Below are 23,001 nucleotides of genomic sequence, written 5' to 3'. Positions count from 1 at the left end.
CCCATCTATGCTAATTTCTTGAATTATATGACAGTCCTTCTCCCTGCTTCTATACTCACATCATCCCTCTCACTAGTGAACACTGACATAAAGTATTCATTTGGAACCCTGCCTATGTCCTCCGAATCTATGCGCAGTGGACACAATGGTCCTTAATGGGCCCTGTTTTCTTAGTTATCCTTTCAGCCTGGTTATGAAGCAGACCAAATCCCCACAAAATATGTCAAGGAGAAAGCTGTGTTCCAAATAAGATTCAGTTGAATCTTTAAGCAAAGCAGACTTTATTCTTACAACACAATTAATTAACATACAAAAGAAAATTTCATATCTTTAACTTCATTGAAATACTTAATAAAGTAATATATTATTTAACTACTAATTATCAATTGTTCCAATATGGCAACATCCCATAAATACACTCTTGGCAAAGGCAAATTCAACAAAACAAATTTTTCTCATCTCCTTTCCAGTGCAGGAGAAAGGAGTACTAAAAGAAACCATCTGGTGGCAGAGAGAAAACTCAAGATTTCTGCTACAGCAGACAGAGAGAGAGTACTGCATCTATCAACAGACACTCAGTCACCTCTGTGGCAATGCCTTTTTGCAAGAGAAATAGCGCAGAACAAAATCTGTTTTAAAGGCACAGTACCATCATAGCTGTAATACTTTTATAAGATAACTTGGGGATTTTACCTGGCATTATCTTTTTATGCCCGCTTTTTGCTCTTAATTGCCTTTAAAATTAAGTTCAGGCACATCCCCTATCTTCTTGTGCATTCTACCTATGGCTTAAAAATCCCTTCTGCCTGTACTTTAAGAATTCTGGTTCCTCCAAACTTTTCGTACTGACTGGCTCAATTAATGTTGGGGAAATTGAAATACCCTACTATCACTACCCTAATAACTTTTACACTTGCCTGAAATTTTCCTACATATCTGCTCCTCTGTTTTTCTTGGACTTTTAGGAGGTTCCCAGCAGTGTAATTGCTCCTTTTGTTTTTTTAACTTTCTACCCATATGGCTTCATTTGTGGAGCCTTCTAACATGTTATCCCTCCTTACTACTGCAATAGATTCCCTGATCAATATTGATCAATATCAATATTCCTTCCTATTTTAACTTCTTCCTTGTCTTGCCTGAAGATTCTATATCCTGGGATATCAAGCTGCCAGGCCCACCCCTCTCCCAAACATGTTTCATTGATAGCATTGCCATCATACACTCGTGTTTTAATTTGTCTTCAACTCATCTGCCTTGTTCATCAGACTCTTAACGTTAAAATACAAAACATCCAATCTTGCCAAATTCTCTTGTACCTTAACTGGTTGATAATTTTGGTACCTTCCTGACTCACTTGCTGTCATTTCTAATCTGCTGAACCTTCTTTCAGGATCCCAGGCCTCTGCAAAATTTGTCTAAACCTTCCCCAATGGTACGAGCAAAACAACCTGCAAGGATGCTGCCCCTACTGTTGTTCAAATGCAATCCATCTGCTTTGTCTATGTATCAAACCCCCCAAAATAATCCCAGTGTTTTGCACCATATTTCTAGTCAAGCATTCATTTTATACTGATTAGCATATGGCATTGGAGGAATGCAGAGATTACCACCTTTTGGGTCTTATTTTCTAATCTATTTCCTAGCTTCCTAAATTTTTGCTTCATTCCCTTTTTCTACCAGAATTGTTGGTACCAGTATATAGCACAATCTTTGTTTGCCCTATCCTTTCAGAATGCTTTGCAGCTATTCAGTGATATCGCCGATCATGGGATCAAAGAGGCAACGTACATCATGAAGTCTCTTTTGTAGCTCCGGAAACACCAATGTGTTCCCCTTACAAATTAAACCCCTGATATTTTTCCCTCCCTTCTTGCGCAGTGGGCCCACCCATGGTGCCATGAGGTTGTCTCCCATTGCTTCCTCCTGCACAGTCATCTCCTAACAGTATTCAAAATAGTAATTTTTAGAAAGGGGTGGTGGCCATAAGGAACTCCTACACTACTTGGTTTCCTCAACTCTGCCTGGTTGTCATCTGTGCTCTGTCTGCTTGTTAATCTACGATTGATCATCTCACTGAATATGTTATTCATGATATGCAAAGCATCGTAGATACTCAAGTGAATTTACCCACAGCTCCAGCTCCGAAATGCGGTTTGCCAGTAGCTGCAGCTGGATACACTTCCTGCGCACTTGGTCACCAGGAGCAACTGACTTCCATAATTTGCCATGTAGCACAGGATCTGCATTTCACGGATGTGAGTTCTGCTGCCCTGACTTCTTTAAGCCTGATCATACTCTTTTTGAAAAAAACTTAACTGCTAAAAAAAGAATATCCTAAACATTCCCTGTGCTAACTGTACTTCCCTTACCCTACTTGGCTTACTTATATTACTTAATGTATTGGCCTGACTTTCTTTTATTCCCGTAGTTTCTCAGTTAACCCTTTGTTAAAAAAAAACAGATATTTTAAAATCACAAACCAAACTACCACTTATTTATGATGTCATGGTTTAATATTTTACCCCAATCAGCAGTTCCCTGAAGCTATAGCTGTTAAAATATGCTTACCCTCTCACTGCTTTTCACCTAATCCTGAGGCTGAATATATACTTTTGCATGTCCCTCTACCCTGATCCTGTTGCTCATGCCCACCAACCAGAACTCATTCAGAAGGGCTTATGCCCGAAACGTCGATTCTCCTGTTCCCTGGATGCTGCCTGACCTGCTGCGCTTTTCCAGCAACACATTTCCAGCTCATTCCTCAAACACCAGTCTACAGTTCCTGTTTTTGGTTCAGGGTTGGGGCCCAATTAGAATTCATGGCGGGTGGCCCAGAAGACCTGCTTTGGGGATCTGACACTGTTCAGCATTAAAGAATAAAAAGAATAGTTGAAAGATCCTTTGAAAGCTCATGACAACCTCATGCCTCCAACCACCACACTTTGCTCTTTCACCAACCATGCTAACTCACTTGGTATCCGTCATGGATATATCTCCATATCCATTCAGAGATGAGATAAGTTAACTTTCTGTATATTGCAGACTTCCCTATATTGAGAAAAACACTTGCATTCATTAAAAAAAATCCACATTCTTATTTCTTCAATAAGATAAAACCTTCTGACTACAAACATTTCAATCAAATACAGCAAGAATCAGCATCATCTTATAGCTGACAATTAAACTTTGATTAGAAGGCATGCTGCTGAGATAATGAATGGTTGTGAAATCAACCACATAGCAGTAATCAACTAATAAAAGCCATCAGATTTATGTTAACAGACCAGAGTGAAACTGCAGGCAATTTTCTCAAAGATTTACATTCTTGACAAGTCCTTTGGTCACATTTGTCAGCTCCCTTTAACACTTGTAGCAGGTTTCTTTCAAATGCCCCTTTGATAGGTGCTTCTGACAGTTGATATTTAGAGCTGTGTTCCAACGAACTTGACAGTAATGAGTTTGTTCTTTTTAACATTGTACCTACTGTTATCAATTTCAAAAGGCACCTGAGTTCTCCCAACAGGACATCTGACACGGACAGCAGGTGACGCAGGGCTAGATCCAAAAGGTGTACCTTATCTCTCTCTATAGGTGTGCTGGATATTTAAGTGAATTCCACATTGTCCAGACCTTCTCTGAAGAAGCCGAATCTGGTTTTCATGTTAAATAGATGTCAAAGTCAGAATTGAATGGAGTTAGCTGATGTTTCATATGACCAGTAAAAGCTGTAAGTCCCAAATGCATAAAACATGGCCAGCCTCCTCCTCACTTTCACAACCCCGCCAACCCCCAAACTACCTTCTCACCCCTGTAAAAATAGGAAATGCACTGTTTGAGGGTGGAATTTAGAATTTCCAAACACTTGTGCCATTTTTGACACGTCAGTGAATCATTCCAAAATGGTGAAAATCTGGGCCTATGCCTGCAATTATAACTGAAATATAACTAATCATATAATTAATCTCCAGATTTTATCTACAAGATATTGATGTGAGCAAAACTCTCATTGTCTATTATCACTTGTTTATCCAAAGCATGCTGCACCTGCTTTGTATTTTTCAAATCACAATTCATTTTATGTGAAGCAGTTTGGAAATGCTGAGAGACATTAAAATGCTACAAAAATATTACTTTTCAGTAGTCAGATAAAGGATTAAATTTGCAGCGTTTGAACAGTATCTGAAATATAAGGCAATGAAACTACAGGAAATCATTGTTTAATTACAGAATAATTCCTTTCTGGCTCAATTTATTGGTTGCTTGAAACAGCTTGACCCGTCTTCGTTATACATCAGTGTTGTTCTACTATCTATTTACAATGGCAAACTTGCACAACAGTGATCCTGCCATATGTTATCAACTCTTATGGGCTACAATTTTATGAAAACTTTTATAGTAAAACAGATACAACACAGTTGGATGCACAATAATTATCTCAGCACTGTCCCTATGAAACCCTCAAGGGTAAAGGACAGCATGGAGTAGATGTAGTGTAAATTTCTCATATTGTCTAGTCAAACACACCCAAACCAAATGAGAAAGTTTTTTTGCCTCAACAATTGACCTTAGCCAAAATTCCTGAGATTACACCAGTGTGGGACTGTTTGCTTTCCCACTCCAACAGTTGTTTGGCCTTGTTATGTTGCCAAGTTAGTGCTAAGTTTGGCACTTCTTTTGTGTATGCCCAATAACCTGGATTGATGTATATTGTCCAGATCAATTCATTTGTGATTTTTTTATTATGACCGATAGAAAAAGTAGCTGAGATTCAACATTGAAATATTGTTTAGCTCCATTACATCATCTAGTTAAATTCTGGTGATATGAAGTAGTTCAGGCCAAGCTACCAATTTCTGTGATGCTGGTAACAAATCAGAATTAGACACTGATGTAAGTACATGAGCAAGGCAATTCATACTAAAAAAATGATTATGGGCAGCATAGTGACTCAGTGTTAGTACTGCTGCCTCACAGCACCAGGGACCCAGTTTTGATTCCACCCTCCGTATTGTTGTATGGAGTTTGCACAATCTCCCATGTTTGTGTGGGTTTCTGCTTGCAGTTCAAAGACGTGCAGTCTAAGTGGATTAGCCATGCTAAATTGCTTGTGATGTGCAGGCTAGGTGAATTAGCCATGGGAATTGCAGGGATACAGGGAAGAGGTAGGGGGGTGCTTCTGGGTAGGATGCTCTTTGGAAGGTCAGTGTGAATTTATTGGGCCAAATGTAGGGATTATATGAGACTATGGTTAATGAGTCAGTGCGCACGGTACAGGTATGCCGATCGGCAGTGGAGTTTTAAAGCAGCTCACACTTCTCGTGTATACAGTAACGCAAAACTAGTCTATTATTGAGCTGTAAAATTCTCAAACTCTGTATTTTTGATTCCAATTCTGTACTGAACTAACTGACCTCAACTATGGTAACAATCAAGACATTTCGGCCTTCACACCTTTAGCCTAGAAATAGGGTAATTCGCTTGGGTACCTGCTCTTATCACTATCCAAAGATTCCAGCTAGAAATTGTACTTCAGTGTTTGTGAGGACAGTATTGTTTTCCCAAATTGAACAATTTGGCACTTATTTATAGTTGAGACTCAGGAAGATTGGTCACTTGACTACTGGACTCCTGCCTTGCAAAAGTGAGTTCATTTTTGAGGGAAAGAAAGATGTAAAACAATAGGAAAGATACAGAGGCTTAGGAGAGGGTGCAAAGAATTTTACGAGGATGCTGCCTGGACTGGAGGGCTTGTCTTACAAAGAAAGGTTGACTAAGCTCGGACTTTTCTCGCTGGAGAGAAAGAGGAAGAGAGGTGACCTGATCGAGGTACACAAGGTAATGAGAGGCATGGATAGATTCAATGGCCAGAGACTTTTCCCCAGGACAGGACTGACTGGCACGAAGGGTCATAGTTTTAAGATATTAGGAGGATGGTATAGAGGAGACTTCAAGGTAGGTTCTTTACGCAGCGTTGTGAATGCATGGACTGTGTTGCCAACAGTGGTGGTGGAAGCACAGTCTTTAGGGAAATTCAAGTGACTGCTGGACATGCACATGAACAGCAGTGAATTGAGGGGTGCGTAGGTTAGGTTATTTTATTTTAGATTAGGAATAATCCTCGGCACAACATCGTGGGCTGAAGAGCCTGTTCTGTGCTGTCATTTTCTATGTTCTAGTACCTTTTGCTAATATTGAAAGAAAGTATTGCAGAAAATGGAAACCTGAAATAAAGGGTTATTAAAAATTAGTGGAAAGTTTCAGCAAGTCTGGTAGTACCTGTAAAGAGAGAACATTTCAGATCAATTACCCTTTGTTACAACCGTCTGATACTAACATGAATGTGTGTAATCTAAATTGTGCAATATTGAACTTGGAATTTATGCTGCTTGGCACACTTACAAATTTAATTCTAGTACAATGTCTCCTTTCACTATTTTTAACTTTGTAATGGTCTGGTGTGAAGTCAAGGGCATCTGTGGTGAGGTCCTAGATGGCATTTCAATCTTCAGTACACCATCCTGTTCTGTGATCGTCACTTCAGGTCTGCTGAATATAGTTGTAGCTTCTTGTGGGTGATCAGTCCCATCTTCAGATATGATGATGATATTGCTTGGGCCTTCATCTGGTGAAGAACTATGGTCATCAGATGAAGATGATGATGAAGGTGAACAAGCTGACATCTTCAGTGGATTAGGAGGCTGCAGGCAGTCTGACATGGCCTTCATCTGAGCAAGAGAGGCTCTCCTGTAGCCTTTTGCCAAACTGCCTGTTGGCCCTGTGCGTTCTTTAATTGACTGCTCATCAAAGCCACGGTTGTATAGGGTTGTTGCACTGCTGACCTATGCATGCACAAAAATAAAGATCAGTTAAACCAGATTGGAATTCCAAAGAATGGGAAATGTCGGAGTAATAATAGGACAGCAAGCAGGGATTGAGGAGTCTGGAATTATCTGAACTTCTAGGTTCACTAGGAGAAAAATCAGCCAGTATCCCATATATAGATCAGAACCCAGAGTCTTACATCCTCTTCCTTCAGGCAGAAGATACGGAAGGTTGAATGCATGCACCAACAGGTTCAAGAACAGCTTTTCCTATGCTGTTATTAGACTGCTGAATGCACTGTCTTAACTTCAAATAATGTTGATCTTGCTAATATTGATCGTGCTTTGTGCACCTCCTGTGCAGTTGTAACCTGTATGCCTTGCTCTGTCTAAGCACGCTATGATCTGTATGTCCTTGTTTGCTATAATTTGCCTGCACTGCATGCAAAACAAAGCTTTTCGCTGTCCTTAGGTACATGTGACTACAATAAATCAAATCAAATCAAATCTTGGGCTAGAAAGTGCCTGTGTCTGGATAGAATTTGTCTTGGCTATTACACCTCATTGAATTAACTGGACAGCATTAATTGTCTTATTTGCACTTGGGTGATGCACCAAAGTGTGTCCAGTACTTTTGGAACAGAACTCAGGTGGCACGGTGGCTCAGTGGTTAACACTGCTGCCTCACAGCGTTAGGGACCTTGGTTTGATTCCACCGTCAGGTAACTCTGTGTGGAATTTGCACATTCTCCCTGTGTCTGTATGGGTTTTCCTACAGGTGCTCTGGTTTCCTCCCACAGTCCAAAGGTGTGCAAGCTAGGTAGGCTAGCCATGGAAAATGCAGGGTTACAGAGATAGGGTAGGGGACTGGTTCTGGGTGGGATGCTATTTGGAGGGCCGTGATGGACTCAATGGCCTGCTCCCATACTGTAGTGATTCTATGATTATCATAGAGACAGAGAAACTGTCAGGAAAAAAACTCTAATAATTGGATAAGGATTGCTGACATGCTACATCACTTTGAGTATTATAGATAGTAAATACTATACATGGGTATGGAATCTTTTGAGTTAATACTGTCAGGAGTGATCTTCCCACCACTAGATTCAAAAGCTGAAAAATCATGAACAATGCGAATCATGCACAATTCAAAAGTATTATTTATAAAGTTAGCATTAGAACCTGACAGAAATTTGATTTCATGGACATTATAAATAAGAAAGACCACAGGTTTGCTGCTCAGTATTGGTGAGCTGTGCTGCTCAGTTTGCTTGCTACTGAGCTAGTGTGTTGTCTGGGTTGGGAACATGAGGGGAGTGCACTATCTGTGAAATTAGCAGCAGGTAATATATAGTGTGGAAACTGTCCATTTGGCCCAACAAGTCCACACAGACCCTCTGAAGAGTTCCCACTCAGACCCATTCCCCTAACTAATACACCTAACCTGCACATTCCTGAACACTATGGGCAATTTATCCCTCAATGATTGTGATTACAGATGCTGTTGTTTCTGATACTGAGAGATAGTGAGGACTGCAGATGCTGGAGAACTCAGTTGACAAAATGTGGCGCTAGACAAAGCACAGCAGATCAGGCAGCATCTGAGGAGCAAGAGAGTCCACGTTTCAGGCTTAATCAGGACATCTGATACTGAGCCTAACAGACCAGAAGATCAAGTTCCATTCTCATTCTGTATTGAGTTATCTAATTTTATGAAGAATTGCATTGATTAGAGGATAGAAACAGGCCCAAGAGCCCAAACAGTCCGTGAACATCCCCTTATTAGTTTTCACTAAATTGAATTTATACCATTTTCCTCAACTTCTCCCAGTGGCAACAAATCAGCCTCTAGTCTTGCTCTTTCCCTAAAGTCTCAGCAGTTCATAGAAACCCTATAGTGTGGAAACTGTCCATTTGGCCCAACAAGTTGACATAGACCCTCTGAAGAGTTCCCACTCAGACCCATTCCCCTAACTAATACATCTAACCTGCACATTCCTGAACACTATGAGCAATTTAGCATGGCCAGTTCATGTAACCTGCACACCTTTGGACTGTGGGAGGAAACCAGAGCACCTGGAGGTAACCCACCCAGACACTGGGAGAATGTGCAAACTCCACACAGACAAGGCTGGAATCGAACCTGGGTCCCTGGTGCTGAGAGGCAGCAGTGCTAACTGCTGAGCCATTGTTGCTTTTTGGTAACTTTAACGAGACCTTTCACTATCAGGTCACCCCTCGGATGTCTCTCTCAGTGCACATTCAACCTTGGAAAATTGTAATTTTTCTTCATTTTAGATAAGTTTGTCATTCAAGAATTCGGAACTCTGTATGAACTGAATCCCAACCCTTGTTGAAGCTTTCAGCTTTACTGTTTTGTCACATTTTACAATCTACTATACATTAAGTATTAAAGAGCATTTGCTACTGTTGGACCACTTCATTGACACAAAGCTCGTCAAGCTACTAGGTTCATACATGTGCAGAATTATTTTCTGTTGTCTTATTGAGTAATGTCCCTGCTGGTCTCTGGAACCAGTTTTGATTTTCAGTTTGAATTACTTTATCTCATTATGGGTTGCATTAGCTGATACTAGAACTTACCTTTTGCCTCAAGTTATTAAATGACAAATTAGACAGAATTCCTGCTTTTAATTGTTATCCAGTGAAATGACCCTTAGAAAGAAATACATATATCTGGACATCAAATGGAAGTAAGATTGGTTTTGCCCTATGCCTTACACGACAGAATAGCCTTTTGATACTTTTGTATTAATGGATGCTAACTACCAGTTGCCTACATTTTGATAAACCATTTTGCTCCCATGAAAATATTTCTATCCCGTGCTTCTAAAATGTTCCACAAAGTTTAATGCAAGCTGGAATAACAAAACATTTTTGTTTAGGCATTTTACAGCCTCTAGGGTTCAGAATTGAGTTTTACAATTTCAGAACAAGACATCAGACCTCCATTTTTATTACCCCTCTCTTAGCATTTCTGTTTCTGCCTTGTTGACTTTACTGTCAGTAAAACAGACCTTTTTTTTCTTTTCCCTTCCTCTCCCTCCTATGTCAACATGATAAAAATAAATTTCCAGCCCCTTTCAATTCTGAAGAAGAATCATCTGGAATGTGAACCACTAACCCTGTTTCCCTCTAGATAGGCTTGCTGAGTTTCTCCAGCACTTTGTTTTTATTCTAACATGTATGACTCCACCATATACTGCTCGAAGTTTTCTGCCCTGGAGAGTGACTTGATTTTTGGGGGGGCTGAATGGAGTGGGATGAAGGTTGCTGCTGAGTTAAATTAAGAATATTGTGAATGAGTAAAGAAGTGAAACAAATAAATGTGAAATACAGAATTCTTAGTCCATTTGGAAATATCTGATGAACCTTTATATCAAGGACAATCTTTATTTCAGAAAATATCCGTGATGCTGCACACAGGTTATAAACTATTCATGCAACTGATCTTTATGAGCTAGGAGGAGTGATGCTCCTTTTATTCCGTATACAGCATGGATTCATGTCATTCTGGTCAGAATCTTCGACTGAACTCATCAAAAATTTCTACTGGTTCACTGTAGGCATCAATTGCGTTACTAGCCAAACCTACTTCACAAAAGTGGAAGGAGAAGCCTTGATGCTAATGTGGGCCATTGAATAAACTGATTTTGAATGAACTTTTGGACTTGGGAGCATATCTATATAGTTACAATGCCTGTACTGTGATGTTATGGTAATGGAACATTGTTACGTGATGTTAAGCTGGTTGAGTATCTTTGTGCAGTGTTTGCTTTTTGAGAGCATATTGCTATATCTTAGAGCATCACTACGAGATAGAAGAACAATGGTGCACCAGGATACAATACTGTGGCATTGCAGAATTGCATGCAATACTGTGAAATTAGTGGAATATAATTTTCAGGCACTTGTGTTCCACCAGTACTGAGATGCTGTGTGTGATTCTTCACTACCATGGAGAAGTCTGGAAGCTTGTACCATCAGTTTTTTTTGCGTAATTTAAAGACATCTTTGAACATGGGTCCAAAGGTAGGTGGGGGTCATACCTTTACTTTCAAAAAACGTCTTCCAGTGATGTGGTTAAAAATGCTGTAGATATAGGAAAGCTGAACTCTGGAGAATTGGATAGCCATTCTGCAATACAGCATCATGATTTTCATGTTAACCAGAAGTATACAGTCACTTAAGACATTGGAACTACTTTTCACAGATCAATTAGCTACCTGTGGTCTCTTAATACACCATTTGCCATTGTTCTTTCCCCTAAATCCCCAATCACAGAAACGTTCCTTTCAGGACCAATTTTTAATTTGTTGCTCGAACAATTGCAATTACTTCAATACTAGTCAGCTGCAAATACTGCCAATCATTGTTGCTTACCCTTCCAGAATGTCCGGTATGGTGCCCTGAAATTCCTGCAGCTTCACATATCTCTTTAGAAAATCGTTCCAATGTATGAACTCCAATTGCCTGCTCAGAGAACTGCATGGTACCAGGCACAGGGCGGCGGTAAAATGGACCTTGTGGGGGAATCATATTGAGGTAGCGTCGCAGCAGTGAAACTATGCACCTTGGATTCAAGGAATCTGCGTACTGTCTTGTCTGGACAATTTTCAACTTGTCAAGGCTGTCCTGAGGATTGCTTGGCCTGCCAGTAAACTCCACGTACTCACTGATCATGTCACATCCAAATTTAAACTGGTCGACTGTTAGTTTATGGTGGTCCTTGGCGGCACATAGAGAAAAGACTTTGCACACATAGAAGTAGACAGCATAACTGTAGCTCTTTGCATCTCGTAGATGGAAGACCACCTGCCATAACTTCTCCTCATCGTCCTCAGTGTACGGCTGGGCCTGCTTCCTCACCAGCCCAATTCCCAGCCGCTGGAGTTGTTTCATCCGATCGTCAAGGGTGGCCCGGAATTCGGCAAAGTCCAGTTTTAGCTTGTTGAAGAAATCAATGTCACTGCGCCTGCAGTTCTCCCGCAGGTGCCGCAAGATTGAACAGCACAGGAGACGGAGAGAATTAGGTGGGTATTCCGAGCCGTCTTGTCTCCGAACTTCAAGTACAAATCTGCATAGCCAGAAATTCAGTTCATCATGGGTGATTTCATAGCAGAGTTCGGGCACATAAAGGAAGAGTTCATTACGCTGGACACCTTGCTCCATGATATAGCTATTTCGAGTTTTAGCCCACTCGTCCCAAACTCTGACACCCCAGGCTGTTGCTTTTTTTGTGTTATATGGAATCCCACTGTCTTGTTGCAAAGCCAGCAATCTCTTCTCCTCCATAGTGTGTTTGCCAGACCAGACTTTGCCCTCTTCCTTTGTCAACAAGCAGTCTCCTTTGTTGTCCAGATCAGGCTCCTTTTCTTGCTTAAAAGAGGTAGAAGTCAGAGACAAAGAAGCTGCTATAGCTCTCGCATCTTCCTCGACAACTTTAGGATCAAACTCATCCATTTATCAGCTGAAAAATTAAAGTTCAAAACAGGCAGAAAAACAAAGGGAGAAAAGGGAAAGAAAACTGCTGCACTGAGACTTAAACTCGCCACTCAGGCTGGGGGCCCCCCGCAGGGTGTTATCAACAACAGCTGCGTGTTAACTGATATACCCCTGCAAGGCGAGGTTTAACTGCTATTCAGCTGTATTTGCAGAAATGATTCCCAGAGGCATTTCAGGTCACGTGAGTAGAACCGAACGGACAGGGCTTGGCAAGGGTCCCTCTGTTCTTCAAGGAAATGGAATGAAACGAAATGCCAGCCCTCATCAGGCCCCTCATTAATCATCCCTAATGTGTGTTTATTGCTGGCTGGCAAGGTAGAAGCCTGTCTGCTCTTATAAAAAGCAGATGAAGGCGGAGAGTGAAACAAGACTTGGCATTATGAGTTCAGAGCTTTCCTGTTCACTAAGGCCTAGTTCATGAATGATTCTTGTTTTGCTTCTTTTGCTGTTGTGCTCTGGATGTGTGGAGGAGGCGGGTGGAGACGAGAACAGAAAAAAGGATGGTGCAGTACTGTTCTCTTGCCTCCCAACTTTTTTTGCAGGTCTTCAGAGAGGATTTTATTAAAATACATTTCAAAGCAAAAAAAAATGCTCTTTGAACTGCTCTTATCTGGAGATTTAAATCATAATGAATAGTAATAGTAATTTTCAGGTCAGTTTTTTTGGTGTAAAGGTCAGTTTAAAAGAGATATTAAAACATGCAAATTACTATCAACTGATCACCACAACATATGTTCAGTCAGATATAAGCGTAAGGAACCAAATTTCCCTCCTTTCCCTATAACTATTATAAAGGTGAAAAGAAACACCAGTTCCTGCATTCGTTGATAAAACCAGATTAAGCCGAGTGCCCACCTCCCCCATCACCATCCAAACAAAAGGATCAGACTCTACCATGTGGCAGGAAAAGGGAAGAGAGCAGTAACCATTTGCACAGCAGCTTTAATTCAAATGCTCTGACAGAAATTCTACTACAGAACACCATGAGGAAACACTACGCTAAACCTGTCCCTCCTTACCCCTCCATAGCAGTAGAATCATAAAGTCCCTACAGTGTGGAAGCAGGCCATTCAGCCCATTGAGTCCATACTGACCCTCTGAAGAGTATTCTAACCCTTACCCTATTACTGTAACACTGCATTTTCCATGGTTAATCCACCTAGTCTGCACATACCTGGATACTATGGACAACTTAGCATGTCCATTCACCTAACCTGCACATCTTTGGATCACAAATCCACATCACACAGAAGGGATGGAAGTCTGGCATCGGGGAACGAATGGCAGAAACATGAAAAAATTCTTCTGGGACTGAGGTTCTTTAAGTATATTAAAGGAAAAAGAATAACTAGGGAGAGAATAGGACCCCTCAAGGACCAATGTGGACATGTATGAGTGGAACCGCAGGAGATGGGCAAGGTCCTCAATGAATATTTCTCCTATGTGTTTACTGTGTAGAAAGACATGAAGACTTGGGAACTTGGGGAAGTTAGTGGCGATATCTTGAGGATAGTCCTTAACACAGTAGAGGAGGTGTACAATGTATTCGAATGTATGAATGTGATAAATCCTCTGGTCCTGACCAGATATATCCAAGGACCCCGCAAGAGGTTAGAGAAGAAATTACGGGGCACCTGGCAGATACTTTTTGCATCATCATTAGCTAAGGGTGAGGTTCCGGAAGACTGGAGGGTAGCAAATGTTATTCAAGAAGGGCGGCAAAGAAAAATCTGGGAACTATAGACCAGTGAGCTTAACATCTGGAAGTTACTTGAGAAGATTCTGAGGAATAAGATTATCTGAGGGATAAGATGCATTTGGAAAGAAAGAGGTTGATTAGGAATTGTCAGCATGGTTTTGTGCATAGGAGATCATACCTCACAAATTTGTTAGAGTTCTTTTATGAAGTGGGCAAGGTGGTAGATATAGTCTGTATGGATTTCAGTAAGACCTTTGATAAGGTTCCACACGGTAGGCTGCTCTGGAAGATTAGATTGAGTGGAATCCAGGGCAACCTGGCAAATTGGATACACCATTGGCTTGATGGCAGGAAGCAGAGGGTAATAGTGGAAGGATGCTTGTTAGACTGAAGACCTGTGATTAGTGGTGTACTTCGGGGGTCAGTGCTAGGCCCATTGCTGTTTGTTATCTGTATTAATAATTTGGATTATTAATTAGGTAGACAGGGCAGTGAAGAAGGCTTTGGCACACTGACCTTCAGTCAGGGCATTGAGTATAGAGTTGGGAAGTTATGTTGTAGTTGTACAGGACGTTGGCGAGGCCGCACATTGAGTATTATGTGCAGTTTAGGTCACCTTGCTATGGGAAAAATGTTCTTAAATTAGAAAGAGTGCAGAAGAAATTTACAGGGACTTTTTTCGTTAGAATGTAGGAGACTGAAGGGGGACCTTATAGAGGTGTATAAGATCATGAGAGGCATGGACAGGGTGAATGAACTCAGTCTTTTCCCAGGGTTGGGGAATCGAGGACTAGAGGGCATCAGTTTAAGGTTAGAGAGGAAAGAATAAAAGGGAAGCTGAGGGGCAACTTTTTAACCCAGAAAGAGGTATGCATATGGAATAGCTGCCAGTGGAAGTGGTTGAGATGGATACATTAACAACATTCAAAAGGCATTTGGAGAAATACATGGGTAGGAAAGGTTTAGAAGGATGTGGGCAAAGTACGGGGAAATGGGGTTAGCGTGGATAGACATTTTGGTTGTTATGGACCAGTTTGAGCTGAAGGGCCTGTCTCTGCTGTCAGACTCTATGACTCTCTGACATGGCTGAGATGGGTTTTATCCCTGGTTTGCTGTTGGAACCTCCACCGAACAGACAAAGTTCAGCCTCCACCACACAGACCAAGTTCTGTCGCATGCAACACTTTGCCTTTTCCTCTCACTATTGCTCAAGTTTATGCACTCTCATTTGAATGCGTACTGACACCTGTTCTCACTTTTTCTTTCACTCCCTCCTGTTCATCTTTCAAAATAAAATCGTTAATTCTACAACCTGCACACCACCCAATGTCTACCACCACAGCCTTTACCTAACCCATGATGTAAATTCCAATCTTTAGAACTTCAGATTTTTAGGGTGCCACCTTTTGGTCTTTGGGTGGGAATTTTTTATGGGAAAGTGCTTTCTTTTAGGATAACATAAAAAAATCACGCAATACTAGGTTACAGTCCAACAGGTTTATTTGGAAGTACTAGCTTTCAGACTACTGCTCTTTCGTCGGGTAGCTACTGGAGCAGGATCATAAGACACAGAAGTTATAGCACAAGATCATAGTGTCATACAACTAATGCAATATATTGAACAAACCTAGATTGCTGTTAAGTCTTTCCTCTTTTAGAATGGATTGCAGGTTTCAATTCATTAATACGCAAATCCCAGAACTTCTTTCAAGTCACATTCCTGAGATAACTTAAGGTTTTATATAATGCATTAAAGGTTTGAGGTTAGAGTCAGTCTGTGTTCAAATCTTGAGTCAGCCTGGTTCTATTTCCGAAGTAGGAATTCATAAAATGTCACATGGATTGAGTGCCTGCAGATTGTGTGCTTTTTGTGCAAAATAGAATGTGTCTGCAATTAGAATGTTGCAAATGCAAATTCACCCCATAGACTTATGTGTGTGCACGCGTACGTGTGTGTGTGTGAGTGAGAGAGAGACAGAGTATAAACCTGTGAAAGGGTGTGAGTGTGGTGAGAGTGTGGGGGATGTATGTGCGTGTCTGTAAGAGAGCATGTATATGAGGGAGAATCTCCGTGAATGTGTATGTATGTGTGCTTGTATGTGAGTGTATGGTCTGTTGGGGTCACCTGTAATGTGACATGAACCCATTGTCCATTAAGTAACCTAGTATAGTGATTGTCGCATTCCATAGATATAGTTATAGTAACGTAGCTAAGCCAGGTAGAAAGTGGCCATTTTGTTGGTGTAGTAATAAGGTTTGTGCAGTGGACTTTTTTCTGTGCATTCATACTGAGTATTGTTTCCTGTTTATGAAGGCATTTTATCTACACTCTTTTGTGGCTTTTGTTAGAATTATCCAACTATTAAGAAAGATTCTCAATCAGTACATCCAGGTACCAGCAATCTTCCAGCGCCTTCCCAAATGAGGCTGAGAGGGGGTGTGTCAGGGGAGAAGGTAGCTGAGAACGCAATAGGTAGATGAAGGTGGGGGTGAAGGTGATAGGTCAGAGGGAAGGGTGGAGTAGATAGGTAGAAAGGACAATGGACAGGTAGGACAGGTCAAGAGGGCGGTGCCGAGTTGGAAGGTTGGGTCTGGGTTAAGGTGGAAGGAGGGGAAATGAGGAAACCGGTGAAAGCTTCATTCCTGATGAAGAGCTTATGCTCAAAAATGGATTCTCCTGCTCCTCAGGTGCTGTTGACTGACTGTGCTTTTCTAGCAGCACACCCTCAACTCTGATCTCCAGCATCTGCAGTCCTCACTTTTTCCTGGTAAATGTATAGACTCTCACTTTGCTGTGAAACCTGAAATATGTAGCTGCTCATGACAATTATGTTTAGCTAAAATAGGCTGTTCCAGTTTGGCATTTGCATTTCACTGCAGTAATCTGTTAACTCGCCTGTCCATCCTTTCAGTCAGTCTTAGCACGCAACTACAATGCTTTGAGTCATCTTTACAACTCTATTATGGACAAAGACCCTGTGACCTTTGTAATGAATATTTACTCAGCAGCTTTAGAAATGGGTATGCTTTCTGTCAGTTCAAACTCCAAGTAACCTATTTTGGTAGTTGCTGTTCATTCAGCAAAGTATGGCAAACTCATTCATTACATAGATTAGATTAGATTACATTACAGTGTGGAAACAGGCCCTTCGGCCCAACAAGTCCACACCGACCCGCCGAAGCGAAACCCACCCATACCCCTACATTTACCCCTTACCTAACACTACGGGCAATTTAGCATGGCCAATTCACCTGACCCTGCACATCTTTTGGACTGTGGGAGGAAACCGGAGCACCCGGAGGAAACCCACGCAGACACGGGGAGAACGTGCAAACTCCACACAGTCAGTCGCCTGAGGCGGGAATTGAACCCGGGTCTCTGGCGCTGTGAGGCAGCAGTGCTAACCACTGTGCCACCGTGCCGCCCATAGTTTCAGTCAGTTTGGGTAAGCAGGGTAGGGTCAGATACAAATTTTAAAAATTGTTCTCCTCAGATAAGTGGCATGTTTAATTCTCATTTTCTCAGGGAACTGCTGTGATAATGGCCTTCCCATGGTGATAAGTAGGAAATTCAATAAAAATTACAGAGGGCATAGGCTTAGGGTGAGAGGGGCAAGGTATAAAAAAAAGATCTAAGGGGCAACTTTTTCACACAGAGGATGGTATGTGTATGGAATGAGCTGCTGGGGAAGTGGTGGAGGCTGGTACAATTATAGCATTTAAAATGCGTCTGGATATTATATGAATTGGAAAGGTTTAGAGGGATATGGGCCAAGTGTTGGCAAGTGGGACTAGATTAGGTTGGGATATCTTGTTGGCAGGTTGAGTTGAACCAAAGGGTCTATTTCCGTGCCGTACATCTCTATGACTCTATGACATAACCTCAATGAAGGAACTGAGCTAGGCAAGGACATATGTCCAGTTGAAGAATGGTATGTGACATAGAGGCAAAGACAATCCTATTATTGTCCTCTTGATTGGTAGAACCATTGGGGAGGATCCTACTTACAGATAGCAAAGGTAGAGTGGTTTTAATGGGGTATATGAAGTTTATGTAATTTGAGATAAACAGACTATTAAGTGTCAGAAAAGCAATGAATGAATTACATAATTGTGTCTAGGATATTTTCTGCAGCAGTATGTCCTAGAACTAACAAGGAGACATGCTATACTAGTGATGAACTATGAGCAGAATTTAGTTCACACTAAGGCAATGTGTGGACATTTGTCTAATAATGACTTTAATATCATCAAGTTCAATCTAGTGTTTGAAAGGTACCTATTAAAGTTTTAGATCTACCTAAGGTTGAGACCATTCACAGTATTCTGGTGAGATTTGCTAAATGGTAAAATAACTGAGGGATACTGAAAGTGGCATGGTGGCTCAGTGGTTAGCACTGCTGCCTCACAGTGCCACGGAGCCAGGTTTGATTCCACCCTTGGGCGACTAAATAAAGGAAATTTGGTCATTCTCCCTGTGTCTGTGTGGGTTTACTCTGACTATTCTGGTTTCCTCCCACAGCCCAATGATGTGTAGGTGGATAGGCCATGCTAAATTATTCATAATGTCCAGGGATGTGCAGGCTAGGCAGATTAGCCATGAGGAATGCAGGGTCACAGGAATCAAGGGGGTGAATATGAGTGGGATGTGCTTTGGAGGATTGGTGTCAAAATGGTCTGTTTCCACAATGTAGGATTCTATAATTGTATGAATAGATGTTTAATGGATACAGGGGTTTTGGCTGGGTGGGTGGGGAGGGTGGTTGTTCAGAAGGAAATTAATGGGTTACAGGACAGTTTGTACTCCTAAAAGAGCAAGAACTTCACTCAACAAACAAAAAGCCAACAATGGACAAGAGGAAAGAAATAACATAAAACTAAGAGAAACCAAATGCAAAAGAATAACACAGATTCTGGCCTAAGGAAGAGTATGAAGGAAAGCAAAGGATGAACATACATAATGAAAGCTACAAGAAGGGTGCGTAAAAAGAATCTTGCAAGAAATATAGTTTTACAGTTAAATTATTGAAAAATAGGTGGTTAGCTGTGGGTTCCTTGAAATTATCATGATGGAAATAGGAATTGGTGGACATAGACTTACCGTAGAGGAAGAGGTTTGCTGCTGGAAATCTCAAGGAAACTAATAGTAAGTGAGAGACAAGGAATTATAAAAATTAGCATCAGCAAGCTAAAAGTGGCAAATCCCTGGACTACATGCTTTCCATCATTGTATTTTAAAGGAAAATGGTGAGAATATTGTAGCTGTCCGAACCTTAACCTTCCAAAATCGTCTTGATTCAACCAACATGCCTTTCCACTATTTAGAAAAGGTTGAAAAGGGGAAAAAAAGAGAAACTGCCAGCCTAATGTCTAATGTTGGAAATTACTAGAATTTATCATGGAAGGTTGGGTGACCAAGCACTTTAAAGTCTCTGCTGATGAAAGAGCCAGCATGAATCTGTAAAAGGTCGATCATGCTTCATAATTTCCGAAATACACCTATTGAAGACGTGGCTGAAGTAGTGAATTGAGAAATGTCTATGGGCAGTATTTGCATGGACTTCCAGAATACATTTGATAAAATTAGCTAAGTTAAAAACGTATGGAGTTGAATGCAAACTATTGACCCAGTTCGAAACTTGGCTGAACAGCAGGAGACAAAGTGAGTTGGGATTATGAATAGATAGTGGAATTTGTATGACCTAACTTCTACAAAGATTTGTGCTGAGACTTGAACCATTCATGATATTTATTAATAACTAAGATGATGGGAGAGAAAACAGTGTACCTAAATTTATAGTGCAAAGACTGGTGGCATTATAAGCAGTGTAGGATGCACATTTAGTCAAAGAAGGAGATAATAGATGTGATCACTGAAAGTGGTAGGGTTTATGGTAGCTTTGAATTCAGAGAGAGCTGTGGAAAGCTAGAAAGATGAGGAAGTAGAATTCCAGAGCTTGGACCTCAAATGGCTGGAGATATGCTTGCCAGTGATTGGGTGAAAACAGACACTGTGGAAGAACATAAAAATGTTCAGTTGTGACCTGGATAATTTTGGGATTGCTCAAACTTATAGAGGATTGATGACTGGTGGCTTGCCAGAAAAAAAATTTGAACAGTCCAGTCTAAAGGTAATGAAGGCATGAGTGAAGGTTTCTTCAGCAGATGAATTAAGGCAAGAACAGAGATCAGCAATGCTCCAGATATGGAGATGATCAACCTTTCTAATGGAGAGGATATGGATGTTCAGTTTATGAGCAGATCAAATAGTAACTACAATCATTGAAATCAAGTCAGTGTCAATAACCTTTTTTAAATATTTGCACTTCAACTGCATACATTCGCCTTGTATACAGTTATTGTTTAAGTTTTGTTTTCAGCAAAAGTTAGCCACAAGTTGCAACACAGTGTCACCTTCCTTGTTTAACATTTAACCCTCCAAAAGTCATCCCTGTATTTCATAAAATCAATATATACTGTAAGTGTTGGGTGAGGAGAAGTAATAATGCCTGAGAGTCAGATATCCTGCAGCATTCAGTAACTGGGCTGTCAAAACAATGAATTTAAGAGACCAAAGGTCAATCTACAATACAATTTCAAGCATAATTCAACAATCTCCCAGGCTGTGAAAGTTACCAGATCAAGGGCAACAGTATCTGTGAAACTACGCTCAATGAAAGTCAGTACATAGATGTGCACTCACTACCTGTGGAATTCAATGTAACTTGATACATAAAATACGTGAATGGGGAATAATGTTTTTAAGCAGCTGAGTGTTCTGCAGGAAGTTTCCTGGCTTTTTGCTCAGTCACTTTATCGGTCTCCACAGATTTCTGAGTGATGATCAGGATGAAAGTAAATCTGTGCATAAGAATGTAAATGCACAAAATGCTTCTGCAAGGGCTGTTTTGACTGTCAGTTAAAATGGCAGGCATGAATTTGTTCGCTCTCATTCATATTTTATCCATCCCCTGCACTGAGCATTTTGTACATCTCTGTTTTAACATTGATGTGTCTTATCTTTGGGGAAGTTCTTTAAATTACAAAGACTGTAAAAAGTCGATGCCCTACCTGGTCTGCTGTGGCATCAAGTTAGTGAAAGTGTATGCAAGTTAATTCTACGTTCTCTGTTATGCCAGTTCTGTTCGGTTAGGGCAGAAGTTGGCTTGGGACTACAAGGCCAAAGGAAAGAAATATTAGCCAAGGTCCCTGCTCCTGGCTGATAACCAGGGACTGCTGTTGGAAAATATATCAACAGGAAGTCTTAACAGTTACATAACAGACAATCCTTATCCTGCTAAATAAACAGGAAACTCTTGCAGCTTCTTATTCTCTATACTGAGTAGCAGGAGTTGGATGCTACAATTGCTGTCCCAATCAACTCTGGCCTGTGGAAATTGAAGGAGGAGAAAGTGAGGATTGCCGATGCTGGAGATCAGGGTCGAGAGTGGGGTGCTAGAAAAGCACAGCAGATCAGGGTTCCTGACGAAGGGCTTATGCTGGAAACATCGATTCTCCTGCTCCTTGGATGCTGCCTGACCTGCTATGGAAATTGAAACTTAGCTAAGGCTCCATGATTGATAATCATTGATCCCTGCTGAAAAGTCAGTACATTCCATATCAATAATACAGTACTTGTCATGACAACGAGATAAAAAGTGCCACAGTCTGGTGGTCACATTCACAAAATTGCGTTAGTGGACATCAGGTGACATGGCTGGACTTGGCTATTATTCCCACATATGGCAAAACTCATGGTCCAGTCTCAAATGTACAATGGCCAGTTAGACAAGTTACAAGAAGGTGAAAGCTGTTAGAATTGTACTTCAGTAAAGCCAAAGGTTTGAAAGAGGTGAAAATTGGGAAAAAAATGAAAGACTGAGCTTCAGGACCAATAGGAACAACTGAAATGTTTTGACTGGGCTGACTCACTGAAAGATAAATGGCGGAATATGACTTGGATTAAAAAAACTAAAAATAAATACCCAGCTGTGGGTTCTAACAGAAAAACAGAACTATTGGATCTTTAATTCTGCAATTGTTCTTTCTGCATACCTAATCCCAATCTCTTTTTAGTAAATCAAAACCATTAATATTTATTATTTCCAACCAGCCAGCTAATCTGTGGCATATTCTACGTTTCCTCTGTGTAAGTTCATTTTGCATTCAATAAAAAAGTGTCTTCTCATTACTATCTTATCAACCAAGTGAAAATTATTTGCCATTGTTCATATTAATTACTATAACCTTGACTTGTCAGGTCATCCCTCAAACTTCTCAGTTTGAGTGACAATAAAACCTTAAAAGTACCAAGTTCTCCACTGCTTTTCCTGTTTAGCAGAGTCAGCTTATTTTAATAGTTAATATCTTTTTGAGCCATTTTGTACAGTTTTAAATACTGCAGTTTGCTATTGTTCAACTTGATATCACATAGTAATGTATTTACTGACCGGATTTGTAAATACTGTTATTGCCATTTGTTAGAAAAACAGAACATTAACTATGAGAGCTTGCACAAAAATCACAACAATGTAAAATTATATTATGCCTAAGCTACTTTACAGGATCGAGATTGAGTACCGCACTACATAAGAGAAAGTTATCAAAAGCTTAGTCAAAGAAAGAAAGGTTTTAAGGAGTGCTTTAAAAGAGGAAAGCTAGGCAGTGAAGTTCAGGGAGGGAAATCAAGAGTTCAGGACCGAGGGCAGCTGAAGGGACAGTCTCCCCTGGTGAAGCAATGATAAACAGATGTTCAAGGGCTGGATTTTGATGGCACAGACTTATTTGGAGGGTTATGGGTTTGGAGAAGATTGCAGAAGTCTGCTGTGGAGGTATTTGAAAAAAACAGTGAACTTTTAACTCCGGTCATTGGTTGACCAGGACCCAATAGTGGTCAGCAAGTATAGGAGTACATGGCTTGGTGCGAAACATTTAACTAATTGTCTTGAATAATGA

General features: G+C 40.7%; 2 protein-coding genes across 3 annotated transcripts in view; one reads left to right on the top strand and one right to left on the bottom strand.

The window, feature by feature from the left end:
- Positions 1-23,001, top strand: part of bmpr2b (bone morphogenetic protein receptor type 2b) — a 324,336-nt gene that overhangs the window by 185,593 nt on the left and 115,742 nt on the right. The gene's annotated exons all lie outside the window — the stretch shown is intronic.
- Positions 239-13,307, bottom strand: LOC122551452 (uncharacterized). The gene is made up of 2 exons (XM_043693378.2): positions 11,226-13,307; positions 239-6,839 (listed from the first exon to the last, which is right to left on the bottom strand). Exons 1-2 carry the CDS (start codon positions 12,303-12,305, stop codon positions 6,396-6,398), a joined length of 1,524 nt encoding a protein of 507 aa, XP_043549313.1. The 5' UTR covers positions 12,306-13,307; the 3' UTR covers positions 239-6,395.

The sequence above is a fragment of the Chiloscyllium plagiosum genome, unplaced genomic scaffold (genome assembly GCF_037043375.1).
Source record: "Chiloscyllium plagiosum isolate Xiang-an unplaced genomic scaffold, Cpla_swu_hap1 HiC_scaffold_7, whole genome shotgun sequence".
Lineage (NCBI taxonomy): Eukaryota > Metazoa > Chordata > Chondrichthyes > Orectolobiformes > Hemiscylliidae > Chiloscyllium > Chiloscyllium plagiosum.
Note: the sequence above shows the minus strand (reverse complement) of the source record. Positions and strands in the feature narration are given on the sequence as shown.

Excerpts from the sequence above, each read along its gene's own strand:
- LOC122551452 (XM_043693378.2), bottom strand. The coding sequence starts at position 12,305 with ATGGATGAGTTTGATCCTAAAGTTGTCGAGGAAGATGCGAGAGCTATA. Across the intron at positions 6,840-11,225 it reads ATACCGGACATTCTGGAAGG|GTCAGCAGTGCAACAACCCT; the intron begins GTAAGCAACAAT and ends GTGCATGCATAG.